The sequence below is a fragment of the Lacerta agilis genome, chromosome 1, assembly GCF_009819535.1.
Source record: "Lacerta agilis isolate rLacAgi1 chromosome 1, rLacAgi1.pri, whole genome shotgun sequence".
NCBI lineage: Eukaryota > Metazoa > Chordata > Lepidosauria > Squamata > Lacertidae > Lacerta > Lacerta agilis.
The window spans coordinates 105,286,397-105,310,658 of record NC_046312.1 but is presented as its reverse complement, the minus strand read 5'-3'; the positions used below and the strand labels follow the sequence as shown (position 1 = coordinate 105,310,658).

At 43.8% G+C, this 24,262-nt stretch overlaps 1 protein-coding gene across 8 annotated transcripts in view; it reads left to right on the top strand.

Moving 5' to 3' along the window:
- The window catches only part of KCNH7 (potassium voltage-gated channel subfamily H member 7), a 271,437-nt gene that overhangs the window by 232,370 nt on the left and 14,805 nt on the right, over positions 1–24,262 (top strand). For 5 of the 8 annotated variants that reach the window (XM_033166087.1, XM_033166053.1, XM_033166104.1 and 2 more), the window contains 3 exons: positions 13,657–13,909; positions 15,154–15,359; positions 18,060–18,159. In XM_033166087.1, the coding sequence (XP_033021978.1) occupies positions 13,657–13,909; positions 15,154–15,359; positions 18,060–18,159 (559 nt within the window). Of the gene's footprint in view, positions 1–13,654; positions 13,910–15,153; positions 15,360–18,059; positions 18,160–24,262 lie in introns of all 8 variants that reach the window. The other 3 variants (XM_033166061.1, XM_033166097.1, XM_033166070.1) reach the window with 2 other exon arrangements.

The following is a 24,262-nucleotide window of genomic DNA, read 5'->3' as shown; positions in this document are numbered from 1 at the left end:
AAAATCCCTTGTTACACCTTCCTTTTGATGCATTTATTTCCACTTCTAGTTTAACGCTACAGCACCAATTCATTCCATTTAAGTCAGAGTCTCAAAGAGACCTTCCCTAATGTCATTAAGCCAGAAGTGGAGAGCAAGTTATCAAGAGGAAGTGGTACCAATTAGAATAAAGGTTTGCCCCGCAGTCCCTCTTTTGAATAGTGCCGCCAGCACTGATCCTGCTAAACCCCAGTAAGTTTGTCAAGACTAGTGCTGATAAGCACAGGAAGAAGGACAATCCTTTTGTGGCATTGAATGCTGAGACTCAGAAAGCCCTCTGTCTAGAAACACCTTAATCCAATTTCCATGGGGACCAATACAATTAAGGGGAGCATTCTGGGCTGGATTCAACTAAATAGTTGCAGTAATAGGAGCCTAAGCAATAAGTCCCACTAGCACAACAGGACTTTCCCCCCCTTCTTCTGCCCCTGCACACCTTTGCCCCCTTAAATTGGCTCTGTGGGGTCAAGAGAATGCCCAGAGCAGCACATAGTGGGAGAAGGGGGAGATCGTTTCATCAGGAAAGCAGAAATGTTTGCACTGAAAGAGTGCCCTCCTTAGTGGAACTTTGTATTCCACTCTCAACTTCTAGAGGTTGTATCCCAACAATAGTTGCTCTGTACAAGTGTTCTGGGTGTTGCTGAACTACAACTCTCACCATCACTGGCCATTGACCATGCTTGGTGGGACTGATGGAAGTAGTCATTCAGCAACATACACAGGGCTAAATGTTCCCCATTCCTGCTCTAGATTCCTGAGTCTTTAGCTGTAGCTTGCATGACCCCACCAGAAGCATCTCAGCTTGAATGAGTATCAGTCAGAGCCCATGGAATACTGTTGGATAAAGTCATTGAGATACAATTGGTACAACTGTATCCAGTTGCTTCGTAGGGCATTTAGTGGCTGAAATGCTCCTAATAAAATGTATAATCGGTGTTCATTAACAGCACAACATTAAGTGTATCTACTCAGATTTAAGTGCCAGGTAAATTGGTATAAGTTTACAGCCAAACAGATGTGAAACCTACCTGGAAATGTGCATTATTTTAAATAATAAGTCTAATACCAACTGGACGGTTGTTCAGCTAAGCTGTGCATGATGTAAGACTTTATATGTTGGAAAGCAGTATTGAATGTACCTGTGGTTTATTGCAAACAATAAACACAGTTTAGTGGCTTATTTTGTAATATTTTATTTTTAATGCTCTCATGAAATGAAATACATTTAGTTTTAGAACAATAACTAAATGAGTGATCTAAACAGAATACATATTGTATATGTATATGTATGTATATATATATATATATATACATACACACCTTACTGCAAGAATGCAAGGTTGATATGCCAACTGTCTTTTGTATGCTGTACTTATGAAAGATTTATCTCTTTCTTGTCTGCTTCATACCTAAATACATGGAATAACACCACCCACTGGTAAGAGCAGGAGGTATTTATATCCAATTTAATTCCAGTGTAAAAAAAAAGATTATCCATGTTAACTGTTGAGTTTCAAACTTGTTTTTAATGCTTTCTGTTTCAATTTGTAACATTTTTCTGCATGGCAATGTGATGGATACGAAATAAAATAATAATACTATTGGCAAAAACAGACATGGGGCAAAAAACAAACCCAGCACCGAAACGATTTAAACCAAAAAGCTTTCTGAAGGTGCCACATCATCCATTACCCATGGGTGTATTATCCACTTATTGACCCCACAGCTCCGAGCACTCTTCTCTGCCCAAAAAAGGTTCTGTGCATATGGTTAGCTATTTTGTAAAATTGTCACATTCAAAGGAAGGTGTCATGCCTATCATTCTGTGCTTTCTTTTGTGTTTGTGCCTTTTCATTCACACCGCATGCATGCTACTGGCAAGGACCAATGGTTTCCCCCTTCCCCACTGCTGTCCCAAGATCAGAACTATGTGCAGACGTCACAGACTCACAAAAGCTTTGAGCTGCTTGACCTTGCATGATGGTTAACTAGGAGGGATCCCATTCTCATCCAACTTGCATGCAGAATTCTTGCCAACACCAGTGGGATTTAGAAGACGTGTGTGAACATCTAAAGGCAGGCAGCTTGAATACTGGGTCCTGTTTTTGGCCTACAACTCCCATCAACCCTAGCTAACAAGACTAGTGGCCAGGCATGATGGGAGTTGTAGTCCAACAACATCTGGGGACCCAAGGTTGAGAAAGGCTGTGTAAGGTGTATTTGGCAAGTTTTAGTTCTGCAAACTGAATGAAGTCAGGTCCAAAGCAGTAACAGTTGCTGCTGTGAAAAACAAATGCATGCATTATTTAATGATATTCCTACTTAATACAGTGAAAGGCCTTTTAAAAAATAAAAATATAAATATTTGCTTTTAAAACTGTTTTAATACCCAGGAAAGTGTACAGGTTATTTTTCACATAAGAAACAAAATGCTCACATATTTGTAGCTCCTTTCATGAAAACAAATCCTTATGATCCTTATATTGAAAAGACGGAAATGTCCTTCCGAGCCCTATTTTGAATGACTAATACATAAAAAGAAAACGTGTCATTCTTGTATTGAGATATGATCAGAGTCTAATTAATTTGTTCATTTCTTTCTCTCTACTTCTCCATTTCTTTTGTCATACAATTCAGCTGTGCCACTGATAACATACCAATGTGCAACAGTTGGATAGAGAGGATTTGGGACTTACTATAACTGGGATCCAAATGCCGACATGAAAAGAATATAATTTAGCCATTGTCAACACTGCATGCACCAGCAGAAATGTCATTGTGAAAATATTGCTTCTTGTGATCAGGGCTATAAAAGCTGAGTAGTCACTGGCATGTAAAATTATGGGCCAGTGAATTGGCATCTGGGATGCTGAAAAGAACAGGAGTTTTCAAGTCTTCTGCTGTGTGCTGTTTGTAGAAGTTGGCCATAATCTCCTGCCCTTCCTTATATGCTTTTCCTGAGTTCCTTCCTTGCCCATTTCAGTTAACTCTTCCAGCGTCATCTCAAAGCCAGTTGGAGGTGAACCAGCAGCAGAGGCAAAAGCGTCACTCATGCTACCCCTCTGAAACGAGTCAATTATTACAATCAGACTCTTGCTACATATATAGCCCCTGTTGTTGTGTAAATGCAGTTAATACGCTTAACAAATTCCAAAAATCTGAATTCATTCAATCCTGGAACTTAACCACCCAGTCATGACATTTATTGCAGATGACATGCAGTGTCTGTAGACAAGTTTTATCTTAATACAGAGTTTGAGACATGACATTGTCTAAATGTGCAGTCATTGTACTCAGGAACTCAGTGCAACCAGAGGTGTGATTTGTACACAGAGGAAGCCTATGGGCATGCAGCAGGCTCCCCTCTACAGATGTTGCCCCACAGGACAGGGGCTGGGCTGATGGGGATATCCTCCACTACCCCTGTGCACAATTAGCAGACTGTGCAAGTAGGAATCCCACCCTATGCAACTACTAACCCCCCTTTTCACTTTTCCAACCCCATTTCTGAAGCCATTCCTCCTCCTATTCTGCACCCCTATTTGCAGGTTCATCCCCATTTTCATATCTCTTCCTCCTCCCTCCTTTCTGCCTTCCCCCTTGCACACAGTCCATCCCCGTGGCAACCTCCTGGGTCTTCTTTCTCCTGCACATTGCAACTCCTCTTTTCACACACTCCTCACATTCTGAAGCAACCAACACTTCCTATTCTGCACGCCCTTTGTACCCTGGTTTTTGCCTTCACCCCCATTCTCATGCTTCTTCTTCTTATCTCTCCCACCATTCAAGGAACCCAATGTAATCCACAAGCCCCCACTGTTAACCCACAGGAATCTCTTCTTTCACATGTATCTCATACCAACACAAACAACTCTTTGCCTCTCTCCCACCCCAGATCCATTTCAAAAACTCCCTTTAATCCCACTCTCCCCTTCTTCCAGCAGCCCTATCTTAGCTATCACACAAGTAGTTCTTTTCTCTTTCCCCTCCTTCTAAATTAACCCAGAAACTTCCTCCTTTTCTCTCTAATACTCCCCCTCATTCAGCCTCCCCACCACCACCCAACCCTATCTAACTGCCCTCTCCCCAAGTCCTTCTCTTCCACTCCCCCACCCCTAATCTCCAGTGGGCTAAAACTAACACACACACACACACACACACACACACCTTGTAAATAGTACACCTAGCCACTTTCTCAACCAAGCATCTGTGCTGGATATGGAAAGCAGGCAAGGTTGGGAGATGGTTGACTTGAGAAGGGTTTGAGGGCCACGAAACTATCTTAATACAATTTTATCCTTTAAATTGTCCAGCATGAGCCTTCCGAATGAGAGGGCTCTAAGAAGGTCAGATGGTTCTGTGCTCATTATGGGTATACGACGTAAATTTTTCTAACATGCTTACATTATGTAGAAATTGAAGATATTTTAGAATGGGTCTGAAAAACATGTATTCCTGAAGCACACTTTTTGGAAGTGATCCCAGTGAAGCCTGAGGCGCTGTTAAAATTGTTTTACCCTCAGGTAATATAAAGTAGTCAACTATTCCTAATTATTAAAATGCTTGACGATTCTTAATGACTAAGCATATCTTAGATTAACTAGTTTTGGCAGGTAAAGATGGGGACAGGCTGCTGTTGTCCTAGATAAAATAAGCTTGTTCCTAGGCATTCTTTCTGAAAACTTTGCCAGAACTTATTCCGTACAGTAAAATGTCCCTGATCTGTGAGCACACCCTCCAAGGGAACTGAGTGAAAACTGGTTCCCCTTTAGCAGGTTTTAGTGGCTCACTAACTGTTTATACCCATATAATCAGTATGTGGAATCAATGGGGGGGGGGTGAATCATGGCCAAAAGCAGTATTCATGTGATTGGAGTGCTAAATAATTTATAATTTTCAGATAAGAGGGAGCTGGGATGAAATTCAAATTACGGTATCGGTGACAGGGTAGGGTAAATCTTTCCTTGCGACAAGATATCACTCTATAATACTTGCATTGTTATGCAACTGGCTGACTCTGTAACACTCTCTTCAGGAATTTTTCTTCAGCGTGATCACACCACTCTTGGTGGGAGAGTGCAGGTGAGCACTCTAGGACCACCACATTCTAGAACCACCTCCACAAATTAGAGTTCAGAGCTTCTGAAGCAGGAAGCCTCCTCTGCTTGTGGAGGCTTCCTATGAATTTTAGATCCTGGGAAATCGGGACTTTCTGTTTCAAAAGTTTGCCTTGTGGAGGGTGTTGATGGGAACAGTGGCAGAGATTGGAGCTGCCTCTCCTCGTGTGTTAATGTCAAAGAACAGCTGAAGAAGGCTTTCATGCCATGAATGATGAAACTTTTCTTAGAATCCAGTCCCTGGGCACACTTACAAGGAAATGAGTACTGTGGAAATAGGCAACACTTTTGAGTAAGCGGGCATAGAATTGGCCTGGCCATGAGAATTTGAGTGAAGCTTCATTTTTAAAACAAAATAGAAAATTCTTTCCAGTAGCACCTTAGAGACCAACTGAGTTTGTTCTTGGTATGAGCTTTCGTGTGCATGCACACTTCTTCAGATACTTCAGAGAAGTGTGCATGCACACGAAAGCTCATACCAAGAACAAACTCAGTTGGTCTCTAAGGTGCTACTGGAAAGAATTTTCTATTTTGTTTCGACTATGGCAGACCAACACGGCTACCCACCTGTAACTTCATTTTTAAAGGTAGCTTGATCCCAAACCATTCACACTGGTGTGTATCTCTGCAATAGTACAGCACAATATTTGTTTGTTTGGGGTACTATACTATTGCAACCCAAAGCATTAATTTGCATGTCCTAGTATGGGACTGTCAATAAGTGTTCAGAGCAGTTGCTCAGATAAAGCAACCATTTTACCATGCATGTAGTTTTGTTAGATATAGTAAGAGCTGTGTTTGTTTGTTTGTTTTAAATGAGGTGCTGGTGCTCATATATTGATAAATGTGTCCGTTGGTGCCAGCACAAAATGGCTGCCATGGGCAGCAAAATATATAGGTTCTGGTATTCTGTATTGGCAAGCACTGTCACAAGAAATCCCTGGATGTAGACTTTGTGTGGCCTATTAAATGATTTTTGCCTATTTATCTTTTGCCTATTTCTGGCTTCTTCTAAGATGTGTAGATTTATGTGTCCTGAACAGGGGTGCCATTTAAGGAGTAGGGTGAGGAAATGCTTCTCAACTGTTCCTCAGAGCACATTTTATTTAATGGTCAGGAGCCGGTATTCAACTGAGCTTAAACCCATTGAAATTAATGGATATTACTAACTTAAGTCCAATGTCTGAGTCATATAAACAATTAAATGGACCCATGACCCAGTCATGCATACATAAGCAGTTTAAAAGGTGACTGACCTCTAGCATTGCTATAGTTGTGAACAACCACTATAAATAATCTTTTTAAAATAAATAAATAAATAAACCTAGTTGAGATTCTTACCCCTCCTCACTCAAATGGCACATCTGGTCCCAAGTCCTTGAATTGTTCAACTTTTTGTATGAACATCTGCTTTAACAATGTTCTCTGTTCTTTCACAGTGCAAGTTCTGTTGTTTACTTCCAAATCATAGAAAACATGTCAAAATAATTACTCAAGGTCATTTCTTGAATCATAGCTTGGCTTTGGTGAAGTGATATTCTCATGTCAAATATAACTCATTCATTTGTTGCTGCTGCTTTGTGCTGTTGTTAAAGTTGGAGAGACATGATGCTGATATTTTTGTAACAAAATCTTAAATGGATGCACAGACCTTTATTGTGCTGAAGTGAAACAAAAACCTTTTGAAATAACTAAGCCATGAAGATTTACTATAATTATTTTTTGGTGCTACATCATTAACATCATGTATAAGATTAATGTTGTATTTGTGGATATGACACATTTCTTAAGTAGTGGATAAATAGACCCACCTGATAGTTAATAAAATCTAATCTATTGTATATGTTTTAGGCCACAATTCTGTGCATACGTACCTGGGAGTATGCTCCATTACACACAGGGTTTACTCCTGAGTAAACACGTGTAGGATTGCTCTGTTGGCCCTAAAAAGCCATTTCTGTCCAGATATTCTATGGATTTTTTTAAGCTTCTCTCATTCGGCATAATATACAGGGAATGCAAGGTGTCATGTATATGAGAAAGAGCTACAATGTTGAGAGTCAGTCAGTCACTTACTAGGGTGGTCACTTACTAATTGCTGTAAAAGAGGGAATGCATGACCCAAAAAGAGGACAAAACGTGATAAAATTTGCATAAAATTAGTGTATGAAAATTTATATGTTTTAATGCAGATTTATACATAATCACTCCAATTTACAATGCTGTCCCTTGTTCTGGTTCTTTATCTTTCAACCAAACTTGGACCAGGCAGTTCTTCTGGAGGATTTTACCTTAGAGGTTTTTACTTCTAAAGTAGGACACATGGTCAACCTATTGGTTGAGGTGGAATTGAAGCCTGTTTCTCTCAGATCCAGCTGCAAAATTCTGCCTCACTGACTGAACTGTGAACAGCATTTATCTAATAAAGGGAATGAGATTATTGACATCGATTAGCAGATATGGAATAAATTGCATAGCAAAAAGGACAGCCGCACCATATGTTTAAAGCACGTTGACAATCATGGGTTCCCTCAAATAATTCTGGGAACTGTTGTTTGTTAAGGGTGCTGGGAATTGTAGCTTTGTGATGAACCTCCTAACAACTCTCAGAACCCGTAACAAACCCAGGATCACTGAACATAGAATCATAGAATTGTAGAGTTGGAAGGGACCACGAGGGTCATTAATCTAACCCCTTTCAGTGCATAAATATTTTGCTCAACGTGGGGCTTAAATAAAAAAACTTATATATATATAAATTTTTGCAACCATTACTTAAGTTATTGTGAATCATTATTGTTGCTATAAGTATTATTTATTAAATTTATATCCCACCCCATTCCTCCAAAGGAGCCCAGGGTGGCAAACACACTGAAGAGTTTTTGATTGTTGGAAACACTTCAAACCAACCTTAGTACACCTTGGAGCCCGGCACACTTCCTTCAGCGCACGTACCTCTCCTGTACGTTCTCCTTGCTGCGGTCTCCTGTGCTATTCAGCAGAGTTATCTTCTCTTATCTTCTCTCACGCAGCGGGGTTGTGTATGCCAGCATATTACAGACAACAGAGTCCGGCTTCTTTCTAATCTAGAAGCTTTATTTTACAAGGCATAAATCATTACATTCCGGGAGAGTCGCAAGCCATGTTGGTGGCTTCTCCCTTCTCTCCGTTCTCCGGACAAAGAAAAAGAAAGTATCACATTACAAAGTACAACAGTACACAGAGCATCCGGTGACGCTCTTCCTCCTGTGGGTGGGACAACCGGTTGAGCTTGTTAACTCTAAAAGCTCCAAACCTCTACACCCCCTCTTGTCCCGCACACAGGGGCGTTGTAAGCATGCAGCTTACCTCACACAAACCCTCACAGAACTCCCCATGACGTTGGAAGCTCAGGGACTTCGTGAACCCAACCCTCTGGTTCACCTGACCAGGACAGTACTTCAGCTTCTCCCAGCTGGTCTGAACGCACACGTCTCGAAAGAGAACGTCTAGGTGTTTGGGTCTGGCCTTGACTTGTCCAGACTCTGCCACCAACAAACAGAGTTGGTTGTCCTCCCAAACCATCACGGGCAGGCAACTCTGAATGCAGATCTCTTGGACCAAACACCTATAGAACTCCAGTTCCCTGCAAAGCACTGACAACGCACTGTACCTGGCTTCTGCACGAGAACGAGCAATGAGGCTCTGGCACCGGGACTTCAGCCCGCCTAGAGCTCCTCCACACTGTACAACCATTTCAGACACAGATTTCCTGTCCTCGGAATTTGCCCAACCGCCGTCGCACCAGCGCGTGAGCTGGGGCTCACCGGTAGCTGACAACTCCGGACAAAACTCCTTAGTCTCCTGCAAACTCTGGAGCACTCTCACCATGCCATTCCAGGCATGCATGCTGGGATTTGCAGCCACCTTGCTGAACAGATCCACAGCAACTGCTATGTCAGTTTTGCTCAACTATGAAGGAAACAACAGCCTCCCAGGAGCTGACCTAAACACCTCGGGGCTCTCGAACTCAGAGCGTTCCCCGGTCTGACTGTCCTCACCTAGACACGTCTCCATGGGTGTTCTGACATTAGCACATTCAGACACTCTGAACTTCTTCAACAACTGCACTACCTTGCCAGTCTGATTGAGCAAGACACCACCGTCTTCGGCTCTGTCTACCTGCACACCTAGGTAAACACCAACAGGGCTTAGGTTCCTGAGCTGGAAAGACTGACCAAGCTCCTCTGCGAACCGTTGCACCTGTCCCCTGGTCTCCACCAGGTAAAGCATGTCCGCACCGGACTGCAGAACTAGCTCCTGCTCTGGACTTACTCCTGCCAGAAACAGGCAGCTATCAGCACAACTCTGGCTGATACCTAGCTTTCTCAAAGCTTCTTGCACGCCTGAGGACCAATCTCTGGCTGACTCCTTCAAGCCAGTGATTGCCTCGTGCAAACTCCACACTTGATTCGGCCCGTTGTCCTCGAACCCTGGCGGAGGTACCTCGTACCTCTCCTCATCCAGGTCGGAATCCAAACAGGCATCCAAACCAAAGTGGCTTGCCTCAAAGCTGCTTTGAGTTGCGACCGCTAACAGCATGCGTGTGGTTTCGCTTCTGAGAGAGGACGCGTCCAGTACCTCGTAACAATGGACCCCCTCCTCCTGAGTGAAACCTCTGGCTACTGACCTAGCCTCGCACTGCAACTCGCCAGTTGCTGCCGTCTTGAGTCTGTACACCCAACGACCTTCTGACAGCGTCGTGGTTGTGCACACACCCAAAGACCTCATTGAGCTTACCTGCTCTACCATGGCATCCTGCCATTTCTGGGCCTCACCTTGAGATACCCATTGAACCTTCACAAGGCTTTCCGGTTCACACTGAACCAAACAAGCACTCACGCTAGTGGCCGTGAACCTCTCGGGCAGAATCCCTTCAGTGGATCGTGCAGACTGCTGCGATACCACTTCAGATTCTCCCTCTGTTCCAGTTGCACTGGATTCCACCTGCACGTCCTTGACGTCAGGCATCTGACCTACAGACTTGCTGCGCCCGTGCATCCTAACTGAACCACCTAAGGATGACGTTGGCGCACCTTTGGGCTCCTGCTTCACTGCCAAAGAACCCCCCTCTTGCACCAGGACGAGACCTGCGCCAGGCTCTCCTGGAGAAGAGTTGCCACACAAAGAGTCACCATGCGTGGCCTGCCTCCTAGTCCGTGACATAGGAGTTGCGGGTGCACTCCCAGGCTGCTGCCTTGGAGTCACCCCTAGCTGTGCTGCACCCTGGTGATGACTGGGAACTCGGCCCAAGCCACCAGCAGGTGCCAAAGCCACAGCAATACCCCCTCTTGGGGCTGGTCCACCTGGACCATCACCACCAGCAGGTGGCGCATCCTGTCCAGCACTGACAGGACCATCCAAAACATCAGGGCTTCTAGGGATGTGTTCCAATCCATTCTGCTCAAAGAATTCAGCACTCCTGCTGACTAGAACCTGGGTCTGGTCACTATCTGGGCTAACTAACCTCCAGCTACGCAAGCTGGGTTCGCACCCACAGAAAGACACTTTCAGAACCTTGGTACCACCCAGTTCCACCCAGAACCCTTGTGGAAGCTCTGCATCCAAGAGCATGTCTTCAGTGGCAGCATGCAGCATCCTTTGCTGCCTCTCTGCAAGACCACATACCTGTGAAGAAAACAGGTTAGTCACACTGTGCTTACTCCCCCTCTCACTGAGGACCTGGGAACAGCCTACTCCAGTAGAAACCTGCTGTTCCACTGCAACCAGTGGTGCTGCCTCAGTTGCCTCCTTGAGCAACGCAGACCACATGTGGTGAGAGAAAGCATCAGCCAAACACTCAGAACAACACGCTCCCCCCAGGTTAGCTTCTGGCTTCCCTTCAGAAACAGCCACATGAACCAGGGAAAAGGGACGCGTGGTTTCCCTTTCAGATGTGGGGTAGCAGGATGTCAACTCCTCGACCTTGCAAACCCTGCAATCAAGAAAGCTGTTACATGCCCTTAACTTGCACCCTTCAGAGAACTCAGGCTGCTTCAGCACACTGTCCCAGTGGCGACTTGCCAGCCTTTGGTACCACTGACACAAACATAAGTGGTGCACGGGCACACTGGTGCATTGAGCAAACACTGCATCAGTGCCACCTTCCACTGTTCTTGCTTGAGGCCCCTCAACAGCAAACAGCCCGTCCTGGCTGCAATCCATGCGTAGAAGCATCTTCTGGCCCCTGCAAGCAGAACAGGTGATAATCACAAAGCAAACAGCAAAAACATTGGACAGAAGGTGTGACATAAACAGACAATACAGAGTTATGTCAACAGCCAAAGAAAACGCCAGTTCTGTCCCTTTAAATCCTGCAGAGACTGTCTCAAGCACGACAAACTGTCTCTGGCATCCAACAGTCAGTTCTTCAAACTGCTCTGTAGAAAAAGATATGCAGTTCCTCACAAGTCCACCAGGAGGAACGACGACGACGACGGCAACCATCACACGCAGCCCACCAGGGTTGGCCTCTCTCAGCGTTGCCTCGGTGACTGCATCACAACAGTAGGGCTTCCTCTTCCTCCTGGGCTGTGGTAGAGCTGTTGCGATTCTCATGGCCAGTACCACACATCATGTCCTTGGCCTTATCTTCAGCCATGCACGTCAACAAAAGACCAGGTGCAGGCTACGTGCCAAAACACAGATCCACAGTCAATGCCTTTACACTGGCTTCAGACTTGGAAACAGCCCCTCCCTTTCTGGGAGCAAAGCCCACGGCGATTTGGCCCCCCTCCTGCTTTCCATGGCACTGTTGCTTCTCAACAGCCATAAGCCGAGCTGGGGGCGAGCTTTCCAAAGCCACTTCAGCCAGTCCCTCAGCCCCAGGAAACTGGGCTAGGGTCTTCTTCCAGGCTTCACAAGCACTGGCCAGACCTTCCTCCTCACAGGCGTTGGCCAAAACATCAACGCTCTCAGGGAACAGCCCTCTGCATTGAAGCTGTGAGGCTGGGGGTGCTTGCAAACAAAAGCTTCCCTCCTCCTTGCTGGGAATGCTATGGCTCCCTCCATCTTGCCCAGGGGTAGCGTACTTACGAATCTGTAGCTTCGTACCCGGCTCCACAGATGGGGGTTTCACCAGAGAGGTACAACTGCTTTTGCAGCCCTCGATCTGGGCTTCCCTGCTGCCTTCCAACCTCTAGCAGCAGGTTTTAGGCTCCTGAGCCATTCAGCAGACTGCTGAATGCTCCTGCTGGCAAAGCAAACTTCCCTGGATGCTCCATCACAGTCCAAACCAGGGAGGCACTTCTCAGCTTGGCACACACGTTCTGGATCCTTGGAACCGCTCCAGAATCAGTCCAGAATCGGGAAAAACTTGGATCCATAACCTGAAGTGTTTTTGATTGTTGGAAACACTTCAAACCAACCTTAGTACACCTTGGAGCCCGGCACACTTCCTTCAGCGCACGTACCTCTCCTGTACGTTCTCCTTGCTGCGGTCTCCTGTGCTATTCAGCAGAGTTATCTTCTCTTATCTTCTCTCACGCAGCGGGGTTGTGTATGCCAGCATATTACAGACAACAGAGTCCGGCTTCTTTCTAATCTAGAAGCTTTATTTTACAAGGCATAAATCATTACATTCCGGGAGAGTCGCAAGCCATGTTGGTGGCTTCTCCCTTCTCTCCGTTCTCCGGACAAAGAAAAAGAAAGTATCACATTACAAAGTACAACAGTACACAGAGCATCCGGTGACGCTCTTCCTCCTGTGGGTGGGACAACCGGTTGAGCTTGTTAACTCTAAAAGCTCCAAACCTCTACACACACTAATGATAAAACGTCTAGAAGCAACTCCAATGCACCCATACACAAAATGGGGTCAAACTCTGCGTTGGCTGACCTACAGGCAGAGAATTGTAAAGCAGGGAAGTAGGGTGCACATTATTCTCTGGACCTATCCAAGTACCCATAAGTTCTTACTCGGCACTGCTTCCACCTCTGTGAGAAAAGGGCAAGAAGGATTTTCAGTGTTCCATGAATGGGATTCTCAGTGTTCCACAAATCTGACCACACATGTGGTACGAGCAGTCGGGCAAGGGACCATATTTGACCAAGATGGGCCATTTCGCCATTAACTAATAAATCAGATTTGTAATTCAAACTGAAAGCATCAGTTACACACATCAGCATGCACAATACTTAGCCACAGTCATGTGGATTCAGTTACCCAGTCGAAAGAAATAGTATAATATGCAGCTGCGCATACTAGACTATATCAGCGCAAGAATCTGCTTGCCTGTGTCAATTTTCCCACTCATTTTCTGATTACATTTTGACCTCATTCTATCGCTTGCTCTATACCAGTTAGTTATCTAGGCAGCCTAGCCAGAAGAGCTGAGTGACACACACCCCCACCAAAAAACCCAAACACCAAGCCTAAGTGCTTCCTAGCTAAGCAAAAAGATGTCAGAAACTCAAGGCCAATTTGCTGTTTGGTTCTTAACTCTCACCTTCTCTTCGTCAGGTCCTAAAGGGGTTTCCAGAATGTTTACAAGCAGATATCTGTCTCCACCTCAACCAAAGTTTACTTCAAAACTGCAAAGCTTTCCAGGGAGCCAGTAAAGGCTGTCTCCGGGCTTTGGCTATGAAGTTTAAGACAACGCACGCACCTCCTGGGGACACCCTTGTCCACTCTGGCGATATTCTGACTGCGCTTTACTTCCTGTCGCGAGGCTCCATCGAAATCCTCAAGAACGATATGGTGGTGGCGATCCTCGGTAAGCATTTGGAAATTTGGTGAAACCCGAGAAAGCTGCATCACAAAATCCCTTCTTAGGCAAGAACTGGTCTTGCAGATGTATCAGAATTAATGAAAAGAGAAACGTCCAGTTCATAAGAATAGATTTAAGATCCCTAAAGGGGGGCTTACATTAAGCTACCTGATTTACTGTTGCTTCTGGCTGCAGCAAAGGGAGAGATGAGGCAAGACTAGAGGGTCCCCTCCATTAGCTTGCCTCAGAGATCGACTCCATTTGACTCCTCCTCTCCCAGAACTGTTTCTGTGCAAGCTGGTAATGATAAGAAGTTTGCAGATTTAAGAACTGATGGCTGAGGTTGCTTGCTTTCCTCCCTCCTTATCCCTAACTCCTTTTGTCTTTTAGATTTGAAGCCTGTGGGCAGGGACTGTCTTGCTGTTATCATTGTTATTGATCTTATATACTTTTTTGTACTTTTTCGTCTATAAGATGCCCCCTATTTGGGGGGGGGGCTGAAATTTAAGAAAATGGGAGGAAATAGCACAGCATAGTTGAGCTTTTTTGCAGAGGATTGCCCAGAGTTGTTGAGCTTTTTTGGTGTGGAATGCCCACGGTTGTTGAGCAATTTTGGGGGCGGGAATGACTGACCGAATAGCACTCACCCACCTGGCAAACACTAACAATCGCGAGCAACACAAGCCAAATTGCCAAAGCAGCAGCCAATCCAAAGCAGCCCTTGTAGCAGACACCATTCACCCACCCAATCGCTAGATACTCCTCGCAGATGCAACCAATCACCCGTCCCCCCTCTGCACTACACAATTGTAAGTCGACCCCCCATCCATTTTTCACTTTATTTTGGAGTAAAAAACCCTCGTCTAATACACGGAAAAGTATGGTATGCTGCTTTGGGGGTCTTTTCATCTGAAGTGTAGGATAAAAAATGCTACAAACAAACAAGTAACCAAGCAAATAAGACTTGGAACATGTGAAATGATATAAAAGGCAATATGCCTCTGAGCAAATGCAGGACATATTTCCCTCACCATATTTGTAGCTTGTCACCGCAAAACAAGGACCTTCTGAAGCGGATATATGCAAGAAGCATAATCACATGATGCAATTTGTTTGAGCCCATGTGACATCAGATTGTAGGTGTGAGATCACAGATTTTTGGAGAACATGTCCTGTTTCTTATTTTTGTAATATGGCAGAAGGCCATGTGTAAATGTGTCTGTTCCCCAACTCCCCAATTATTGTTGCAGGTAAAAATGATATTTTTGGAGAGATGGTCCATCTTTATGCAAAACCAGGAAAGTCCAATGCAGATGTGAGGGCCTTAACCTACTGTGACTTGCACAAGATCCAACGAGAAGACCTATTAGAAGTTTTGGATATGTACCCTGAATTTTCCGATCTCTTCCTCACCAATCTAGAGCTCACTTTCAATTTGAGAAATGAAAACCCCAAAGTACGTGAAGTATGTCTAAACTTCGTTTCACTAATGAATATCTTAAGGCTTATAGAATTTGACAGAAACAAAGCTGACAAGTGACCTGGAATGGCACCATTTATCAACAATTACTCTCACTCACCCAAAATAGTTGAAGGAGATTTGCCATTTGGGGCTGAATTTATTGATTTTAGCACTGAGTGAGGGGGGCATGGGAAATGTAGTGCTTTTTCAAACACACACACACACACACACACACACACACACACAGAAACATGAAATTAAACAAAAACAAAAACAAATGGTGATGAAACAATAGTATCCCAGCAAAGGGGGGGGGAATAGCAATTATACTGCTAATAAATAAAAAGACAGGTCAGCCTTGATTCAGATTATTGAAATAATGTATCCCCTTTAGAGTTTAATCCCACTAAAATCAATGGCAAAATGTCTTTTGGTCTTTATAGCTCTGGATTGCTGTCGTGGTGGCCATATTTTTTTTCATCAGCTATTTTTTTCTTCATTTATTATTATGCTTATATCCAACCTTTCCTCTGAGGAGCTCAAGGGGAGTCAATATAGTTTCCCCCCTCCCCCTTTCATCCTCAAAGCTACCCTGTTAAATAGTTCAGGTTGAAAGACAGCTCTGAATCCAACGGCCGCTTCCCAGGTATGACTCAAGCTCTATTGTGTGTACTGTATAATCCCCCCTCCTACCTGGCCAATCCCCCTGGCAACACCTCCCCAGCCAGGATTGGGCGGCTGCTAAGTAGGTGGAGTTCACAGGTATCCAACCTGGGAAGGTGGTGCCAGACCCCAACTGCCAGGAGCTGCACCGTGATCCAAGGGGGTTACTCGCGGCCACGCAATAGGCGCACCCCATTTGATGTGGGGAATGCTCATTCTTACTAATCACTATCCTATCTGTTTCTAGTTGAAATCTGGACCTGACTTTGCAACCCATGATACATAGTGTGGCAGCTGCCTAAAGTGGCAAATTTTAGATAGTCTGTTTGTTTATTCATTTATTTTACTTTCAGGTTGTGTGCCTTGAATTTTCTCGCCCAGTCACCAAAATAGAAACACCTTGAGCTGGCCCTGTTGCAGTTCCGTAGAACAGGAGAGAAAAACAGACTAGCATCAGCATGAACAGCAGAGCTCCATCAGGCTAAACGCAACAGAGTGAGGAATAGGCAGGATTTCAAATATTATCTCCGTGGTTTATCTCCAGTAGGCCAGCATCCAAATTTATCTTATTCGGATGAAGAGCATTTTGTTGCTTTGGAACTTTTAGGCTGAAGTCCTGTGCACACCCAGGGGGTTAGCCCCACTGAACACAGTGGAACTTGCTTACAAATAAGCAAGATTGGTGTGGCTTTGTCAGGAGTTGGCAGACTAAAAGATGAAGGTTTGCCAATAGGCATTGGGTGTGGTACAGAACATTAACATACCATGGAGACAGTATTTGGATCACTGTAGTGCAAAAGGGCTCTTTATTATTATTATTATTATTTTTAAACAAACCCATAAAACAAAATAAAACACATTATCCATCCTCCCATAGGTGGGTATCACCATAAAGTTCAACTGAGCCCTGTTTTCCCACCACAGATCATGGGGTTGACCTACACACTCCATGATCTCTAGATGGAAATGGAGCTAGCAACATCATATACAGCCAGTAAGAGGTCTATCAAGCCTCTTATTTTTCCATCAGGAGAGAAAAGCCTGCCAAGTCTCTTTTGTCATCTTCAGATCCCTCTGCACAGCTGCGGAGGGATAAAGCTTTTGGATGTGTAGGAAATGTGTTTCATGCAGGTAAGCACTGAAGCTTTGGGTGCCCTGCTTGCCATCTGAAATGACACACCCCAGAACCACATACAACGTACTTCCATAAGCCTGGCATCTGCCAGTTGCTTTTGGCTACAACGTCCCTATGTTTTAGGTTGCGGGTGTTGGGAGGGGAAGTCACCACTTTGCTTCCTAATGTCTTTATGCTGATTTTCTAATGAAACATTCAAGTATGGATGCATCTGAAATTTTCCACAAAAACCCAGAAATAACCAAACATTAATTAAACATCATGATAAGGAAATGGTAGCCCAAAGGAGAAGGAGCCAGTTTCAGCTTTGGAAATAATGAAATAAACAAAGAAGGAAGAGCTGGAGAAATAAAACAAAGAGTGCATAATGTACCAGCTTTATTGTTATGCAGTGCAACTTTTATCACAATTTATGTGTAATTAAACATCATAGCTAATTATAATCAGCTACTACATTATTGTCTGCAGCAATATGCATCCCCACAAGGGGTTGTTTTCACATTTTTCTTCACCAAACTGGTTTCTGAGAACACACTGCTGAGAGAAAAAAATTATCAATCCATAAACAATCCATAAATCATTCTTCTGAGTACAAGATGAAAAAGGCACTTTAATTTACATTCTGTCCCTCTCTCCCACTCTCACTCCCTCATTCCCTTCCTTTCTCTCTCTCTCTCTCTCTCTCTCTCTCTCTCTCTCTCTCACAGACACACACACACACAATTAACTTTCTTCTTTTAAAACCTTCTTTTAAGATCCTTTTCAATACCACCCATACACATAATTCATATTATGAGCTCCACCCAGAAAACCATTTATTTTTCTTTCTTTAAAAACAAAACAACAACCCTTGAAACGAGTATAATCTATCATATCTCGATATCTCACTTATCTAGGCTGAACTCGCAATAAGGCCACAAACAACTAATGATTCAGATGGTGACAACAGCAAACTCCGAAGAAGGAAATTCTCTTTTGAAAGTGAAATTGATAAAGGTAATTCATTTCCTCTACAATGATGTTCTTGAAAACATGATCACAGAGGTCTGTATTCAACCATTATCACGAAGGTGGCAAAATAAGCATGTCTAATTTAAGTGTGCCACTGTTCAAAGTTCATGGAGATGCTGGGATGATTTAATGTGACCAAAATTGCTGGTTGACCTTAGAATTCAGATGTGAAGATCTTCTCAGTTTACCCTACCAAGGTAGTGTGGAACCTTAGGCTCTGGGGCTGAATGTGGCCCTCTGGACCACTCTATCTGGCCCCTGGAACTCTCCTCAAGCCATGCCACTCCCAAGGGCCAAGGGGGCGCCTGCATCTTCCTCAAGCATCCTTCTCAAGTGCATCTGCCTGCCTGGAATGTGTCATTGAACTGTGATAATGGCTGTTTCTGAATGGATAGGTGTGTGTGTGTGGTAGCAATGGAGAAGAAATTCAACTCTGTATTTCAAGGTGAACCAACCTAATTGTGATTTCCAGTTGCAATTGCAATTTGTTTTAAACATGTTTTTAATGCTTTTCTTTTTTATTTTGCTGTAACCCACCCTGGAACATTCTGGGTGAAGGGTGTATAATAAATCTCATGCCAGCCCCCAGAATTATCAGCCTATTAGCCTATTGGATATAAGTTCTGAGATTTACAGCCTCTGCCTTCTCCAGAAATTAACAAGCTGGGTGGAAGAAAATAATATATTGCAACAGGAACAAGGTGGGTTTGGGAAGGGCCATAGTACAGTTGATCAAATCTTTGTACTACACTGTCTAATGCGTAAATACACCAGTGGTCCACCCAAACAGCTTTTTGCCACTTTTATCGACTTTTCGCCAGCATTAGGGTAAACTAGCAAGGACTAACATTGATAAAAGGCTGCTACTACTAATATAGGAGTTACATACTAATACTACTATGAGGATAAACAAAGGTGTCAGACCAGGTTGTCTGCTAGCTCCCCTCCTTTTCATTCTTTATATTAACAACATTGTAACAGAGCTAAGCCGCCCTGATCACTTTCCCCCTTCAATTGGGAACTGTAAAACAGCAACCCTGATATATGCAGATGATTGTAATAAATCTCATGCTGAGGATGATGGTAAAGCTAAGACACTAAGTGAACCGAAACACAAACACCCTTCAACATTTGCACATCTCTGAATCTTGCAACGCAGTTCTCTAGCCAAGTAGTGTGTAGAAAAATGCATATACTAGTGTAAAGTATGTGTTAAATCACATATATCAGTGAAAATAGCACGCAAAAATGTTTGTGCTATTGCTTTGCAAAAAATGTGTATTAGACAAAATTGCATACAAAAAATAAATTGTACGTGATGAGAAATTTGCATTAAAATGCTGGTGAATGTTCACGAGGAGTTCCTTTTAATACATATCGCAAACTGACGTGGAAATGAGGAGAGTTGGGATTAAGACTGGGGGGGAACTGGGAACTAAGAGAAAGCAACACTGAAGGATTCACCCATCCCTGGTGTGCAGGCACCTCTGATTTTTGTGTGACTTGAACGTAGCCTAGTGTTGAAAGGTAGGAGTCATATCTGGCCCTGCCCATCACTGAGATGCCTATGAGAGGATGCAGCCAGAGGCAAATTTATGAGAGTGCAGCTGATTCAGTCACACTGGGCATGGAGCCTCGGAGGTGCTACAGGGGGCGCTGCAAGTATGATGTAGAATGAAAGGTGGGAGACAGGGGGTGCCGAATGTTGGTGTCACTGCTGAAATTTGAGGCACACCTCCCTCCCATGTCTGCTACTGATGTAGCCTTCTGGCTGAAAAAAGTTTTTTTTTCATCCCTGCTCTAAACAGAGCAATATCCAACTAGATCAGGGGTAGGCAACCTATGGCTCATGGGCCACATGCGGCCCAATCGCCTTCTCAATCTGGCCCGTGGACGGTCCAGGAATCGGCGTGTTTTTACATGAGTAGAATGTGTGCTTCTATTTAAAATGCATCTCTGGGTTATTTGTGGGGCATAGGAATTCATTCATATATTTTTTCCAAAATATAGTCCGGCCCACCACATGGTCTGAGGGATGGTGGACCGGCACATGGCTGAAAAAAGGTTGCTGACCCCTGAACTAGATCATACTCAGAGCGCAGCTATGGAAATCACTGGGTCTCCTCTGGGCATGACTAATATATCACCCTCAGCTGCTTACCCATAAGTATCACTTAACCCTTTGCTGCTCAGCCCTTAGTTGTTACAGCCACTTTGTAAGCCTGCAGAGTTCTGGAAGAGGCCTAGTGAAACTGATCTAGGCTAGCAGCTTATAGCTACTAATCTAGGTTTGAATAGCAAGGAGTAAAAACTAGGCAGACAAGAGTATTGCAGGACCTATAGTAGCATCCTAGGGGCAGCAAGAATTTGACTGGGCAATTTCAAAAGTCCAAATGCATCCTTATGCCTGCAAGCAACCATGATGACTGCCAGAGCTATGCACCTCAAGTGTAAAGGAGCTTGAGGCAGTGTATTGTAGTGACTCTAGCAGGCATGAGACTGTATCTCCTGCTTTCTCCAAGAGGGGTCTTGAAGAGAGCAAGCAAAACCCCTTTCCAGACCTTGTTATTTTAGGAACTTTTCTTCTGAATTAAACATTTCCTATCTCTACTTCTATCCAAAAAATTGCTACACACACACACACACACACACACACACACACACACACTTATATATCATAGGAACTGGGCCAAACTCCCAGTTCCTCATCCCCCCTTCCTCTATTAGAGGAACTCTGTTCATATGAAGTCTGGTTCCAACCTTTTGGCTTTTAAATCTCCATTTACTTTGGTGGCATCCTGATTCTAAACAGAATAACTTGAGAAACTGATGAATTGTCGGCAGTGCTATTTTTCTAAAACAAGAGGTGCCGAAACTCACCATGAACATCTCCCTTGTTCTCTTATATTGACAATGGTGCCCACCTGAGAGGGGCCGGAACTGAGTTCCGGGGAGTTCTGGGTGAGAAAAAAAGCCCCAATTGTTGGTGTTGTATAAGTCATCTCTTCAAAGTTTTATACAATGATTCTGTGTCCTAGAGAAAGAATATTTAGCTTGGTGTCTTACTGTTTCACAGAATGGCATTACCTTTCTGTCAAAGAGGCATTTCTTAAGCACAAAAGCAAGAGTGACAACAAATCTGCCAAGGCAATACCACCATGAAATATTTAAGCTGCTCTTCACACACACACACACACACACACACACACACACACACGTCTTTTGACAGAGGTAACCTGCCTAAATGACCTCCACATTCTATAACAGAAAACATATTTTGCCACCTGAAGGGGAAAGGTAACCTTTTTAGCCACTGCCCGCTATGGAATTTTAATCTGCAGCTTCAGGGTGGCTGATGAATGACTTTCATGAAAAAAAGCAGATCAACCTTTACACAGACTAAGGGTTTTCCAGATAACCTGATTACTGAGCATTCATTCTGATTTTGTTTCCAGGGAAATTAGACAAAGCTGGCTATTTGATGAGTAGACTGGTTTGAATGATGTTGCATCAAAGCAGGTGTTAATTCCACACTTTGCAGTGCATTTCCCTGTCACCTTCCTTATAGCAAAAGTTCGATATTTCGAAGAAGCAGGTTTGTTGCACAACACCTCCCAATTAGCTATGATAGCACAAGCTGAGTTTGCCCGTATGCCATTGAATCCAACCCCCAAGTAGCAACTAGGTGGAAATGGCCTAAAGCTCGCTCAGTTGAAATAATAGTATTTATTTAAATACCAGGGGGAATAAAAATGTTTTGGCACCTAGAAGTATTTAGAATAGTCCTGCTACAAGAGTTGAAGTCTGCCAGGTTAGGTCCCTTCTTAGCATCCTGGCCATAGGACAGATACATCATGTGGTGATGCACAGAAAGGCCTTCTCCATGGCTTTGGAACTCCCTGCTCTTTGGGGGGGGAAGTACAGGAAGCTGCCTTACACCAAGTCCGACCTTTGGTCTATGTATCTCAGGCTTGCCCACACTTCCACTTGTCCCATGCCAAGAAAGCATGGGTCCAAGGAGTATTCCTCTTGCGTCAGTCCTTTCCCAGGGAAACCTGCTCTTTAGTGCTCAATCAGAGCAAACGTCAATCTGGAGAAAACCAGAATTTCCATTTGCTCCAACTCAGTGCTGTAGAGTGGTTTTCCCACGGGGGAAGCATTGGGACAAGAGGAAGTGTGTATATTATCTCCACAGCATCAGACACGAGTTTTTCCCAACCATACCTGGAAAACTGGGACCCTTTTTCACACTTTGATTAGTTACAATAAGGTTCTGAGATAACCCTCTGTCACTTTAAGCTTCATGCTGCAACAGAAATTTATTGTTGTTTTTTTACTGCTAGTAGTTTTGTTCCAGCTGCTGCTGAGCAGAGCATCTTTGAAATCTCTATTTTCCCTCCTGACACTTATCAGGATACAGACGTTAGCTGAACGGCTAAACACGAGTCGGTACTTATTTCACCCCATACTCCACATTCGCCTGATCAAGTTGTTACTATAGCAACCTCTTTCTGCAGTAGCTTCATATACTATTTAGACAATATCCACACAGTTCTTTTATCCCTAATCTCTAGTACCTCAGCTACTAATTTGTCAGGAGCAGAACAATTAATTCAATAGTGCAGTTCTGCTCCGTGAGAAATCTTTGTTCAGTGTTAAAAGCAAGCGTGCTAAAAAATGCCTTGATCAAATATCATGCTTCCTTGATAACCAACGCAACACAGAAATGATTTCACATCCAGTTCCTTGTGCTACAGCTTTGCTTCCATTGCATCCCCTGCTTGTGCGTAATTCAGTAGTTCCCAAATGTTTTGCTGAAGGGACTCAGCGGCATCTTTGTTTGGGATCTGCTTGGAAATCCAGAATGGTCTGGAGGAGAGAATCAGGAATGAGCTTTTGGCACTGGTAGATAACAACAAGGTGCAAGGCATGGGTTGGGGACCTTTTTCAGACGATTCCCTTCTAGGCAACGTCTCCAGGGGCCACGTGCCAGTGGCTTGTGGGTCCAGAGGCAAAAGTAGCTGGAGCAATTAATATCAGTTTTGCCTTTGTACAGAAGACTGGTTTGAACAAACAATCTCACACCCCTGGGGTGGCTGGGGAAACCAAGTCAGATGAGTGGGATATAAATAATAATAATAATAATAATAATAATAATAATAATAATAATAATAATAATAATATGAAACTAATGGAACTTAAACTTCAGGGCCCCTAGTCCTGGAGGGGCCCAGAAGCAACATTAGTCCACATTCCTTTAAATATTTGCCTTTAAAAGTGCATCATGCATGTATATAACATTTCCCTAATTTTCCCTAGCTTTCATTCCCCCACCCCATAACTCAGAAACAATAAGGTGCAGGATTATTATTTTTTTAATTCACACCAGTGACTTTGACATGTGAGATAATCCAGTACAGTAATTTAAATCAAAATCTGAGATGTAGTAACTAATTATTAAATAAAATTTTGGTGATCTGTCGTAGAACAACCCCACTGAAAAAGATAACAGTGGTTATAAAGACCTTGTTGCTGATTGAGAAAGGGACCCGATATCAGTTCAAGATTCAGGGCCCCCCAAAATAGGTCAGCCACTGCCTATGAGGAATGACAAAATCTAGGAATTGGATCTAGATGCTAGGCATGTTAGCAAAGAGCGTAGTGAGCTCTTAAGGCCAAAGTTGTGGGTTTATAGAATAGTTACGGTTAAGTTAGCATTAACAACCTGTGCACATTTACTCAAGATTAAGTCCAGCTGCATTCAGAGCTTACTTAAACAGGTACTGTGGTACCTCGGGTTAAGAACTTAATTCGTTCCGGAGGTCCGTTCTTAACCTGAAACTGTTCTTAACCTGAGGTACCACTTTAACTAATGGGACCTCCTGCTGCTGCTGCGCTGCCGCCGCATGATTTCTGTTCTCATCCTGAAGCAAAGTTGTTAACCCGAGGTACTATTTCTGGGTTAGCGGAGTCTGTAACCTGAAGCGTCTGTAACCTGAGGTACCACTGTATAGGGATCAGATTACAAAATCAGCATTGAGGCTGCCTAGACACCGCAGTAAAAAGATTATACATAGCAGAATTAAGT